Source organism: Chelonia mydas, chromosome 4, assembly GCF_015237465.2.
Source record: "Chelonia mydas isolate rCheMyd1 chromosome 4, rCheMyd1.pri.v2, whole genome shotgun sequence".
NCBI lineage: Eukaryota > Metazoa > Chordata > Testudines > Cheloniidae > Chelonia > Chelonia mydas.
The window spans coordinates 91,148,668-91,161,601 of record NC_057852.1 but is presented as its reverse complement, the minus strand read 5'-3'; the positions used below and the strand labels follow the sequence as shown (position 1 = coordinate 91,161,601).

At 41.8% G+C, this 12,934-nt stretch overlaps 1 protein-coding gene across 6 annotated transcripts in view; it reads left to right on the top strand.

The window, feature by feature from the left end:
* The first annotated feature begins 1,434 nt into the window (after positions 1 to 1,434).
* The window catches only part of SPATA18 (spermatogenesis associated 18), a 43,171-nt gene continuing 31,671 nt past the window's right edge, over positions 1,435 to 12,934 (top strand). For 3 of the 6 annotated variants that reach the window (XM_043544386.1, XM_043544385.1, XM_043544383.1), the window contains exons 1-4: positions 1,620 to 2,069; positions 10,288 to 10,393; positions 10,512 to 10,627; positions 12,370 to 12,488. In XM_043544386.1, coding sequence (XP_043400321.1) covers positions 1,983 to 2,069; positions 10,288 to 10,393; positions 10,512 to 10,627; positions 12,370 to 12,488 — 428 coding nt within the window. In that variant the 5' untranslated portion in view covers positions 1,620 to 1,982. Of the gene's footprint in view, positions 2,070 to 10,287; positions 10,394 to 10,511; positions 10,628 to 12,369; positions 12,489 to 12,934 lie in introns of all 6 variants that reach the window. The other 3 variants (XM_037897797.2, XM_037897796.2, XM_043544384.1) reach the window with 2 other exon arrangements.

Genomic DNA, 12,934 nt, shown 5'->3' with positions numbered 1-12,934 from the left:
TGGCTCAATAGACTACCATTCAACTTGATTCAAATGGACAATTGATTTGTTTCTTTTGTTACTCTGCTCTCCCAAACACACACACGCACTCGTTCTTCGGTGAAGGCACACCGATTGTGGAACTCTGCCATCCTAAGTGAAAATCTACTCTTTATTGTTCGTGAACCGGAAAATGCTGTCTGATGTAAGGCCATAAAACACTTTTGATTCTTCCAAATGTTGAAGATTTCAGTGTGGTTCTCAGGGATTAATTTGGTTCTTGAAATAGACTTATTAAACGCTCGGTTTTGTTTCATTTAAACCTGTACATGTATAAAATGAATGGAGAAGATGGAAATTTACATGAGCCCTTGTTCTCTAGCCCGTTCATAACAGAAGTCTTTCATTTACGAGTGCTGACTCAAAGACTATGGGCTTTCAAACTTTTTCACATTGTGGACCACAATTTAGAGAGATTGTTACATGGAGGATATCCATATACATTTGCAATTGCCGATCACCTTCTGTCTCATTCAGGCTCCTGTGACTTTCCAATGGCAACTACAATAATTATTTATATAGGGAAGTAATATTAAGAAAATAATTAGCTATTTTAGCTGTCTTTAAGTGCAGTAGGATCTTGTCCTTTCTGAAGAAAGTTAATCACAGGTTTACTTTTGCTCTTCATTTCATTTCCCCATCCCATCTGCTCTGTTTTTTTCTGGTGGAAATAGGGAGGAGAGCCATTAACACTGTGACCAGAAGTGCTTTGCAGACCACTAGTGGCTCAGTGACTAGTTTTTTGGGGGGTGGGGTTCTATTATATCCTGTCTGCTTACTCTGTGATCCATTTCCTGTGGGTCTGAACTCAGCTTTAAGCATCAAAGGCACAAGGGAGGAAAGCTTTGCAGAATTTGTTCTTTGCTATGAGAGGCAATTTCACAGTGTTCAGAAAGCCAACAGCAAAGAGTTCTGATACTTTTCAGACAGCAAATCAGTCAAGTCCTGTCTGGAACACTTTTTGAATGAGCTGATCCCTTTACTCTCAGTCTCAGGAGATCACACTTTAGGTTAGGGAGAGAAATCCTGAAATCCTTTGGCCAAGTTAGAGCGACTTCAGGGCATTTGAAGTGCCAGGCAGCGGGAGCAAAGGCAGCAGCTGCCGCTCGCTTATTCGGTCCCGCGGACCTACACATAATTGACCAGAATTCATCCTTTGGGGAATGTTCTTGCCGGATCATCCAGGCTGGGTGTGAACGGGAGATCTGCTAGCGGAACAAGGGGAGAATACTCCCTTTAAAAAAAAAAGTCCCAATAGGTGTTTGTTTATCCAAATTAAATTGCATCTCTTATGCGTAATAAAGGCTACTTTGTTGTCTTGCTGCGCCTTAAAGGCGCCTTGAACTGAACAAAGCGAGAGTGTCTCACGGGGGAAAAGAGGCGAGGAGACAGGCTGGGGAGGGAATGGCGGTATCTGATGGGTCCTGAGGAAACTCCTCACCTACACGTCTTTGACCTGCCCCTTCCCCAGTTGAAAACATCCTCCTCCTCCCGGCGCGGAGTCAGGGGTTAGCTGGAGCCCTCCCGCCTCCCGAGTTAAAGCTTCTCCGTGGGAGGGGCGAGGGCTGGGCAGAGGGAGGCGGGTTTACCGCGTTGCTACAACTAAAAAGTGCCCCCTTCGCGCAGTCGTGGCGTCCCTGGCATCCGAGCACAGCAAACGTCAGTTTGTTTAACAATCGCGGGGTATAAATGCTCAAATTAGCGGGGCGGCTGCAGGAGGAAGCGGCGCTGAGCCTCGGCCGGAGGCGGTGGCACCAGCAGCCGCGGCGAACCCCTCGCTGACCTCTCCCTGGTTAGTGCCCTGGGGCTGCTGATGTAGAGTACCCAGGGGGAGGATCCATCTATGCTGTTAGTCCCCTAGGAAAAGAAACAACAGCTTCCCCTTCCCCTCGCTAACCCAGCCCCAGCCTCGGTCAACCTCGGCTCTCCGTCGGTGCGTGACCATGGCCGACAGCTTGCGGAGATTAATCAACAACGAGAGCTGCAGGATTTTGCAGGAGAAGCTGGAGAACTGGTATAAAGATTACCACGTGAGTATGTGTGTGGTTCATCGCAAACGTCTCCTCTTCGTTCGCCGCCGCGAGCCGGTAAAGCGATTCGATTCACGGGGGTTTGTTTTGGGAGTCTGAAGACGCTGCTCAAGCCTTAGGTCATTTACTCGCCTAATGTTCTACCAAAGGTGTTTTGCCATGAAAAAAAAAAAATCTTCCACCCACCCCATACAGTGGGGTGAAAACGTGCTGCTTCTTGTCTCTACTTTTGTGTTTTCAGAGGGATTTTGTAGAGTGAGCCAGATCAGGAATTAACATTTCTACTTTGTTAAATTAATGGGGGAAGAATACACAGTATAATAGTGACTGTTTCAGATTGTAAATTTAGGCTACTGGAGAAAGGCTATGATGCGGGACTAATCTGTGTGAAGCGGCTCCGCTAAGTGTTGGATACCTCGAGTGATTTCCCGGGAAAGCAGTAACCAAGGACGCTGGTTTTCAGACATTGTTGTGGTTGCTATAGTTACTGACACCCATTGACACTATAAATGCATCGCATCAGGCCAGAAACAACTTGCAGCGGAGACTGCTGATTTCCCCCTCATCTCCTCTTGGTGCTCTGATACACACATCTGATCAGATTAAAATAAAAATCAGTTGCCAAAATGCAAATTCACATCTCTTTGCAAACTCATCAGGACCACTTACACTCTTTCACAGTGAATAATACTCCATCAAAAATATATTTTCCCAGAAAGGATAACAGTGGCCTCCATTTGATTTTATAACTTCTTGTATGTGCAAATATTTTTGAAAACACTTTGTGTTAGATATCCAAGCACAATAGCTGCACTGGAAACTGTTGAATATCATAAACATCAAGGAATATAAGAAAACCTTTAAATACAGAGAAAAGTTAAACAAGAAATATTTTATTGCTTGCAACCAGGCTGTGCATCAAGATAATATAGCTTGTTCTGCTAAGGTTCTCAAAGGCCTCTGGTAAGAATCTCCCCATCTCCAGTTGCTGCTGTGGAAATGGAATATGATTTTTTTTTGTTAGTTGTTTTTAAAATTTCTAGATATTTTTAACTGTACCTGGTTACAGTGTCACACATTTGAGGCATATCAGTTTGAGAACTATGAATTCCCATTAAAAAAAAATCAGACCCATTAATAATGGTTAGAAATTCAAAACCAGAACAAATGACTTGTTTTCTGAGAGCAAATTCAGTTTACAGCTATTTCATGTTTGAAACATTTTTGTTAAACTGCTTTTGTTGTATAACTGAAAAGATACTGCAATAATAACTTAGTACCAAAATGAAGTTATACCTTGCAGATAACATAACTGTTGAACATGGTACTGAATGTTCTTTGTAGCTGTTCTATTAAACGTTACCTGTGATACTGTGCCAAGTTTTGTGTATGGGTAAATAAGATAAACCACAAGAAACAGTTGTTTTGTTGACTTGGATGGCTTTTTCTCTTTTCTTCCTAAAACTTCTTTTTATTTTTGTCTTGAATGAAGCCATAATATATGTGTTTTTATTTTATTTCAGTATTGTGCATTCTATTTTATTATAGTACTATCTGTTCAGTGCCCTGCCTGCCTTGTCTGTCTGAGAATGGAGTGACTTACAGAGTTCCTTTATTTTATTTTATTTTTTATTAGTACAGAATTGTTATTACTCCATAGTGTTTGAAAGCTGACTCCATAAAATAAACACAGCTGACCTGAAGTAGCTTACTGAGGGGGACAAGGGATTTGACTTGGTCTCTGGTCATGTAAAATGTGTGCAATTTCTTTTATCAAATAGAAACAATTAACCTAAAATGCGTTTCACAGCAGAAGAGCAAAGAAACCACTAATCAATCTCAGATATTTAAATACAGAAGTTTTTGCCCTAAATGTATGGCAACATCTGATCTTGCAACATTACCAGATACTCTAACTGTAAAGTTACATATGTTACCCAAACTAAGAGGAATATGTGTGGTTCTTGGCTGAGTAAGGGTGGTGTGACATAGTAGATTTATACAATTGCTCTCTTAACTGGCTTAAATCCCAGACTATTGACTGGCTGGCTGGCTTGTCATTGGCAGAGATGGGGCAATTATAACTGTGATATAAACTCCAGAAACCTGAGCAGATGGTAACTGCTGTTTGTAGCACATTTGAGATAAAAATGCATTTTCAAGGAAATAGTCAAATATGGAGTAAAATACATTCTCCTTGCTGCTAGTGTTCTATATTCTAATCTCTGGTCTGTTTGTCTGAAAACCATTTATTTATAATTTGTTTGGGGGAGGTAATATTTATACATACCATAATTTAGTGCTTACATACCAAAGTGATATATAGGAGCTTAAAACAGATATTAAAAAGGCAAATTAGACAAACATAGAACATGAAAGTAAGACAAAGGAAGTGGACAGAGAAAATAGGGCTGAGAGTTAAAACAAATACAAATAACATGAATTATATAGACTTTTTGTAAGGTCTGATATTTTAAAATATAGACTGAGAAAAGAGGGAAGAAGCAGATAGCTCATGAGTTAACAGTGAGAAAGCAAGGTCAAAGAGAGAGATTTGAAGAAGGAGAGTGAGGCTACTTGGTGCACATGGAGTAGGATGACATTCCAAGTGCTGGAAATTGTTTATTATGACTGAGCCCAGACAATGTGCTCGATACACAACATAAAAATGAAGACAACCCCTGCCCCAAGAATGTGCAAATCTAAGACAGATGCAGAGAAGTAATGTTGCTTTGGGAAACCCAAAGAAGATGGTGGATTCCCCCCCCTTCCCCCATTTAATTAATAACTTGCTTTTCGTGGGCATCATTGAAGGAAGTGAGTTTTTAGGAGTTTGGGGAAATGCTACAGGGTAGTAGATTGGTGAATCGTGATTGGGAAGACATTCAATGCATAGGGGGCTGTGTGAAAAAAAGCATGGAAATAATGGCAGGAGACAAATGAGGCATGGAGGCTGGTGTGGTTGGCAGAACAGACAGGACGAGTGGGCACGTTTTAAGAGACAAGGCTGAGTTGTATATTGCAATAGATTTGAAGGGAAGAATGAGAAATTCAAACTTAAGGTGGTGGACAAGTTGAGGACACTGAGGAAGAGGAAGGCTGCTGAGGGAATCAAAATCAAAGAAGGAGGAGGAAGGATTTGGGTAGGGGACAATAACATCCACATAGAGGAAGAAGAGGGTGAATAGAGTCTGTGTGAAGAAGGCAGTGAAGTTGGAAGGCAGGGAGGGACGGCTGGAAGTAGGAGGAATATGAAAATAGGATGACAGTGCATTAGAACTTCTCTAAATGGTATGCCAAACAATCTTTCTAGGCCATCTCTGAGTGGGATGTTTTAGAGAAAGAGAGACCACCATGAGGGAATGCAGTTTTGGAGGGAAGTTTAGAAGGAGAGATCCAGGTTTCAATAAGAACAGAGAGTTCTTTAGAAATGGAGCAGGAGAAGAATGGAGGGGGGCAGTGTGAGAAGACAGTCAGAGGAGATAATGGGAGGAGGAAGAGAGAATGGATAGGGAGAGAGGAGTGGGTAAAGAACAGTCAAGGTGGGGAGCAAAGGGGAGATGAGATTTAGATAAAAGGCAGAGCTAGAAGAGCCTTAAAAGTGAGGACAATGTGTTTGAACTTTACCTAAAGATGCTGTCATTGCAAGATTCTTATTCCTTAGCTTCTTAACATGGGACTTGCAGAGCTTCCAGGCATTTAAGGATTTTTAGCCCTTGAGGGGAGTGATAGTGGGGTAGATAATGATTATGTACCATCTGAGCTGAGAAGAAATGCAGCCCTTTGAACACTAGCCAGTTCCTTTTTGACCTTGGTCACTGAAGGAGTTCCCTACAGAAGATTACACCTCATTAGCCATTGCTCCAGCTCCTTTGAAATCCCAACAGTCTCCAGGGATCTTTTACCATCCCTTCTCTGACTTCCAGTCAGGTCTTGTTCATCAGTGCTATGTACTGAGGTTCTTGCCTTGACCACCTCAACACACATCTGTTGATCATCTGCTCCCACTTTTTGTGTCTGTTTTTTCTCAGCTTTTGGGACTTGCCTCTGTGCATAGGTGCAGAGAAGGTTTTGATGCTCGCCATTTTTTTGCTTTGATGTTCTCAGTGCCTCAGCATTTTCTAAAAAACACCTGGGTTCCTTTTTCCTTGGTACCTCAGTGTCAGCACTGTTCTTTGCGCACCAATGCTTCAGTTAGGGTGCCACAGTTTTTCATTAGGGTACCTAGCAACTTTCATAGTGCTTGTTTTTCCACTTGTTCTGGCACTTCCTTCAACACACACCCATGCTGGCAACTGTGGCATCTAACATGGGAGGAAACTGTTGGTGGTTTCAAACTCTTGTCAGCACAACAATGTCAAAGACTGACAATTTGTATATCTGTTATGTTGACAATGATGTGCAGGGGTACCAGACTGCCTACATGTGTCACTACATGCCCTGATGTGGAGAGTGTCTCTAAGTCTTCCTGGAGGTACCCAATAGAGCAGAGGTGGGCAAACTATGGCCCGCGGGCCACATCCGGCCCATGGGACCGTCCTGCCCAGCCCTTGAGCTCCTGGCTGGGGAGGCTAACCCCTGGATCCTCCCCCACAGCCTCAGCTTGCTGTGCCACCAGGGCTCTGGGCAGCGGGGCTGTGAGCTCCTGCAGGGCGGCATGGCTGCGAGAGCCACTGGGTGTAGTGTATTAAATTGCTCCCCATAGAAATGTGCTACTTATGGAGCACCAGGACTGGCAGCTGTAAGTAGCACATTCCTATGGGGAACAATTTAATACACTACACCTGGGTAGGGAAGGCTGTGCCTCCCCAAACAGCCTGGCCCCCACTCCCTATCTGCCCCCTCCACTTCCCATCCCCTGGCTGCCCCTCTCAGAATCCCTGACCCATCCAACCCCCACTGCTCCTTGTCCCCTGACTGCTCCCTCCTGGGACCCTCCACCCCTAACTGCCCCCCCCCCCGGACCCTCAACCCCTATCCAACCCCCCCCCCCCCCGCTCCCTGTCCCCTGACTGCCCTGACCCCTATCCACACCCCCATCCCCTGACAGGCCCCCTGGGACTCCCATGCCTATCTAACTGCCCCCTGTTCCATGACTGCACCTGCCCTCCATATAGTTTTGGAACCCTGATGTGGCCCTCAGGCCAAAAAGTTTGCCCATCCCTGCAATAGAGACTCCTATAAGTCTGGCATAACACTGGCTAGGATGGAGTGATTCAAAGGGTGAATCCTTGAAGCTAAAGCTGCGTTTTTCTACAACTGCTCAACACTGGAACACCATGCCAGGGACAGCCGGGTTTGCTCAGACCTGCTCCTTACTCCAGTAATCCCAGTCAGACTGTTTCAACTCAAAAGTCTCCTGCAGCATCATCACCAGTGTAGCCCAAGGATGAGGTGGTACTGAGTTCAGGCTAATGGAATGGGGCAGAACCTCTATGCAGGAGTCTGAGACAGGGGGCACCACAACAGTTAGCAGTTCCCTGACATGCCTTTGCCAAAGCCTCTGACTCCTGGTTGCTCTATATCAAGGCCTCTGTATTTTTTCACTTCTGCATTCAGATGCTTGAAGAGGAGAAGGAGGTGGTGAGTCCAGGTATCCATGTATGCTTGGAAATCTGGTCTGATCACTTCTGGCTTCAAAGCATTCCTTTTCTTGGTTATTGGGTGCAAGAAATCTCAGTGCAGTTGGAACTCTGTTTGGACCAAAATCTACTCTTGCATCCCAAGAGTCAGTACTCCTTGAGCAAGTAGCTCTGGCCTTTACACTGACACCTCTTGCACTGGCCACCAGTGTCCATGCTTCCCAGAACCCTGATGATACTCCAGGCTCCCCGATTACCTGTACAGTTCCAGCTATTGGAGCAGAATCAAGCTGAGGATCACGGTGATGAGGGATGGTCTTTGCATTTAGATTAGCCAGAGGACTCTCCTGATGCCAAATACATCTCCACTATGAGAATACCAAGACAGTGACTTTGTGGCAGAGGATCCTACTTCTCCTCAATTTTTACAGAAGTTTTCCATGACCACTGATTATTTTTTCCATTAAAACCAGGTTAGAAATATACAAAGATCACGGTTAGGAGGTAACTGGACCGGAAACCACATCCATCCAATAGGGTTGCTGTACCCTTGCACCCTATTTTTGGCAAGTTGGTGATAAAGCTATGGCAGATCCCTTACAGAGCTGTCCCAGGCTTGAAGAAAGTTCAGTAAACAGTACACCCTTCCCTAAGACTGCCCCATGCTATGTCTTCCCCACTCCCACCCCCACGCCTCTTGGAGCTTGGTGATGGAGACTGGACACACTTATGGTATTGTACCCAAAATCCTCAGCTGCAGTGCTGGGATTCATTTAGAGAGAAGGTTTATCAGTGTGTGACTGCAATCCTCCAAGTCATTTACTACTAGTCCTTCGTGACCAAGAGTCAGGTGGAATAATGGAAGAAGCCTCTATTTTGGTTGATTTTCTTCCTCAGTAGAAATGCCAGAAGCTTAAGAAGCTGGTCATAAGGGCATCAGGTATGGGTAACTTTTGATGCAGATGATACAATGGTGTGGGCCACTGCCTTCAATAGTGGATGCCTGGAAATCCAGAGAACTTAAGGACCTGTCTTACTTTATAGACAACTTGTTTGGGAGCAGATAGCGGCTTCTATACAGAAGGCAAAGGAGACAAAGGCCACACTGCAATATCTTGGGCCTTTGTCTTGTTCCTTGGGCCCTCCTTCAAGGGAGGCAACAGAAAGGCTCCATTTCAAAGGCTGGCTTTCATGTCAAGAGCTAGCCTTAAGGGAGCTCAGCATCCACCATGCACTTGGTGTTTGGCCTCAGCACCCCAAGAACTAATGGTCCTAAGCTCCCTTTCAGCAAACATCAAAAATTGAAGGATTTGAAAAGTTAATTAAAATCAAGAACAATTCCGTTATCATAAAAATCCATATAATCAATTTTGGTAATTAATTTAGCTGATTGGTGTCCAACTTTTCATTTTGGTTCACAGGCCCATACCCCAATCTCCTACCTCCATGCTAATTGCCATGGAGATGGGGATATGAACATGGAGAATTTTAGGCAACATTCATATCTACAGTCATACCACCCCAAGGCGACATCTTATCAGATCTGAAAATATAGGTTGGATCAGTCAAGGTAATTAATTGGTTGGGGAAACCTCTGGAGAAAGCCCTTGCACTATAAAAAGTGATGATTCTCCTTTGAATGATTGTGCTCACATACATTCTACTGCAGGTGTAGGTTGCAGCTTGCATGCATTAGGGCACGCATACACCTGCAGAGGAATTATATATGCGCAATACATCTCAAAGAACAACAGTTAATACATAGGTAAGTAACCATATTTGCTAGTACATTGTAGTAACCTTGCTGAGGCAGTACTGTACCACTACACCAGTATAGTGTTAGGGGCACTGTACTCCTGGAGGTAAAGTTATTTTAGATGTGATATGTAAACAGAAATTCTGACCACTTGTCATTGTTGGCAGCTTTAGAGCTCTTCCTGACAGATGTAGCATTAGCAGTAATATCCTGGACCAATTCCAACTCCAGTAATTCCATGAGATAGTTTATAGCTTTCCGTAATTTTTTTTTTTCTGCTTTTTGTATCAAGGACATAATGCTAGTTTCTTCCTGTTCTTGAACACTCTTTGTTTCAATATGTATTAAAAACAGATAAAATCACATGTAAGCTATGTGTGCCTATTGACGGTGCAACAAAGTAACCTTATAAGTGTGGTTTATTTTAGTTAGTCTGTAGAAATATATTTTGCATTTATATAGGACTTTTCATCCAATGATTTTATATCACCTTTTAAACATTAATGAAGTTTCATGACACTTCCATGAGGTAGGTAAGTGTTATTGTATCTATTTTAGTAATGGGGAAAGCTGAGGCATAGAGAGGGTGAATGATTTCTTTAACCTAGTAAGTCATTGATAGAGTTGAAAATCGGACCTTGAATTCCTGACTCCCAGCTCTTTGCTGTAACTATTAACATCATGTGTTATTTTTCCCGCCCCTGGAAATATCTGAATGTTCTAATGGTGGTTTAGGAAGCTGTAATGAAGTCATAGACAAAGTTATAGAAAAAGCTCTTATATCATGTTCAATGTATATCATAAACATAATTATTTAGAAAAATCAAAACAAAATAAAACAAAACCCCCAAACATATGTTTTAATTCTTCTGATTTACAGATTAACTCATGTGATCAGAATCTGAACAGATGTTGTGAAATCATAGAAATGAACTCCATGATTCAGGGGCAACTCTTCACAATCCTCAATCAAACAGCTCGAGAAGGTGAGAATTTTCCATGTCTCTATGGTTTGTACGTATCACCTCCATTTTCTTTTTAAGTGCAGACTAAGGATTTAGCTCTGCATTTTCTCACATGTACCTGGTTTATGTATTCTCTTAGGTGGCCATTATGCAGGTGTAGAGACAATAAAATCTCGTCTCCTGCCATGGCTGGGGACTTGTTTTTCCAGTACTACTTCAGGAAGGCCCTTTGAAACCAGTCTTTCTCTCATTCAGGTATGCTGAATGTTTATTTTTAAGATGATAAAAATATATAAATCAAAGACTTTCTGCAATTAAAAATCAATGTTGGGCTTGTTTTACTAACTAAAACAGTGTTTTCACACAGTTTACCTTCTGAACTATTGCCATCATTGTTAACTGTGACAATTATGTCATTAAAAAAAAAGCTTTAAAAGCGGAATAAAATAAGACATTGAAGTTAATTTGACTAAATTAGCTTAGCAAGCCTTAAGCTCTTTTGTCTTGTCCAAGAAACTAGTTTCTTATATATCAAGGTAAAGAAATATGCTAATTATAAGTTTGCTGTGACATCACCCTAAGACTTTACGCCAGACCTGTACTGGAAGCAGCTTAGTGTTTTGTGAAACTCTTCATGTGAACTGAGGGGCGCACATAAGGTCCCATGCCCTCTGAACTGTTAGTTTTTGTTCTTCTGAAGCTTGGGCTCTATTACATGTGTTGTGAGAAATTTTTTTACAGGAAAGAAATATATATCATGATACCACCATGCACCTAGCTTTGAGGACTAGGATAGCAGGGGTGTGTGTTCCCTTTCTCTTCCCCTGCATGATTCATAAGATTTACAGAAGGTGCTGTTTACAATACTTCAGCTGGAGATGCAGACCTTCTGTGGCACTCTTGTGCGTTTTGGAAGAAAACAGTAGTGTTAGTTAGTGGGGAGATGAGAGCAAATGTCTTCATGCTCTCCCTGATTTCTCATTTTAATTTTTTTTCCAAACGAAAATCACTGTTTACAGTTTGAATAAGCTATTTCCCCTGGGTAAAGTGACATCCAACCATACGGACTAGGATTAATCTGGCTAGGGTCTGTACTTGGTACAGGGAATAGAGCAGTTTTCTCTTAATTTGTTTTTACAAATGACAACATTTAAAAAGCTGTAGTGAAAGAAATAATCTATGTGATAATTTATGGGTTTTCAACTGCATGTGCAAATGAAAGGAAAGCCTTTCAAAACAGAATTGAAACCCAGTGCACAATTACTAGTTTATTTACAGTTTTATTAGGGTATGCAATGTGGTATTAAAAGCAGAGTTGCGTGTGCAAGGGGGTAGCCTTATCAGTTATACTAGTTGCTTAATTTGCTCTTATGATTTTTCCCCATTATTTTGCATTCCCAGTAATGTGTAAAAAGTTAATTAATGCAGGCATAGAAAGAATTGTTGGCATATTTAGTTCTAAGAGTTTACTTTTTGTCCGTATTTTTTCTTTCTAGTAGTGTGTGTATTTGTGTGCATATCCATGTGTATATCTATCTATCTTACAATGAAATAGTAAACCACTGCTATATGTAACTTTTCCCCCAGTGTGATTTAATCTCTCTCTGGCTGTTTTGTGCTATCTCTCTATTTGAACAAGTACAATGTTTTCTTTGTTTAAGATCAATTTAGATTTATTCTTTCCTGCATCAGTTCAGAAATGCACAGCTTGTCATGAGACATTCTAAGGCAGTGGTTTTCAACCTTTTTTCATTTGTGGACCCCTAAAAATTTTGAATGGCGGTGTGGACCCCTTTGGAAGTCTTAGACTTAGTCTGTGGACCCCAAGTTGAAAACTACCATTTATGGTAACGACAACCTTGCGCAGACTCCTTAGAAATAGTCTGTGCATGCCCAGGGGTTTGCGGACCATGGGTTGAAAACCACTGTTCTAAAGAAATGCTGTATAACTTTCGGGCATAACTTTCAAACAATGTGATATTTGTATTTCACTATAGGAGTCAATTGAGAAAGAAAGACAGCTGAGGGAATTTGCCAGCACTCGGAAACACGAAATACAACAGTTGGAGAAAGAACTGAACTCAACTCATTTACAACTCAACTTAGTGCAACAAGAGTAGGAGAATTAACTGTGTATTTTTCAACAACAAATTTATTTTTCTTCTCACACCTCACTTCTATTAGAGATCTGCAAAATGTTTCATTTCTGCTTTGAAATAAGAATTTAAAATCTATCTAGACTCTGGATTTTCTGAATTTGAATGATGTGGGACTGTATACCCAAGGCATTAAAAGTCTTCTAGTAAATAAGTTAAACATTGGTTGGTTTGTTTGTAATTAAAATAATTTTAAAAATTGTATTGGCTGCCTGAAAGACAACAGGCCTGGCAGAAATTAAACATTTTGCCCTGAAAACTTTTGGTCATAATACTGGTAGCTTATTTAATACAGATTCTGTACTGCAAGTTGCACAGAAGGAAATTTTCATGCCAAATATGACACATTTTGGATATAGCCAAATATATGTTTTTTTTTTATTTGCAGTGTTGTTGTAGTTGTGTT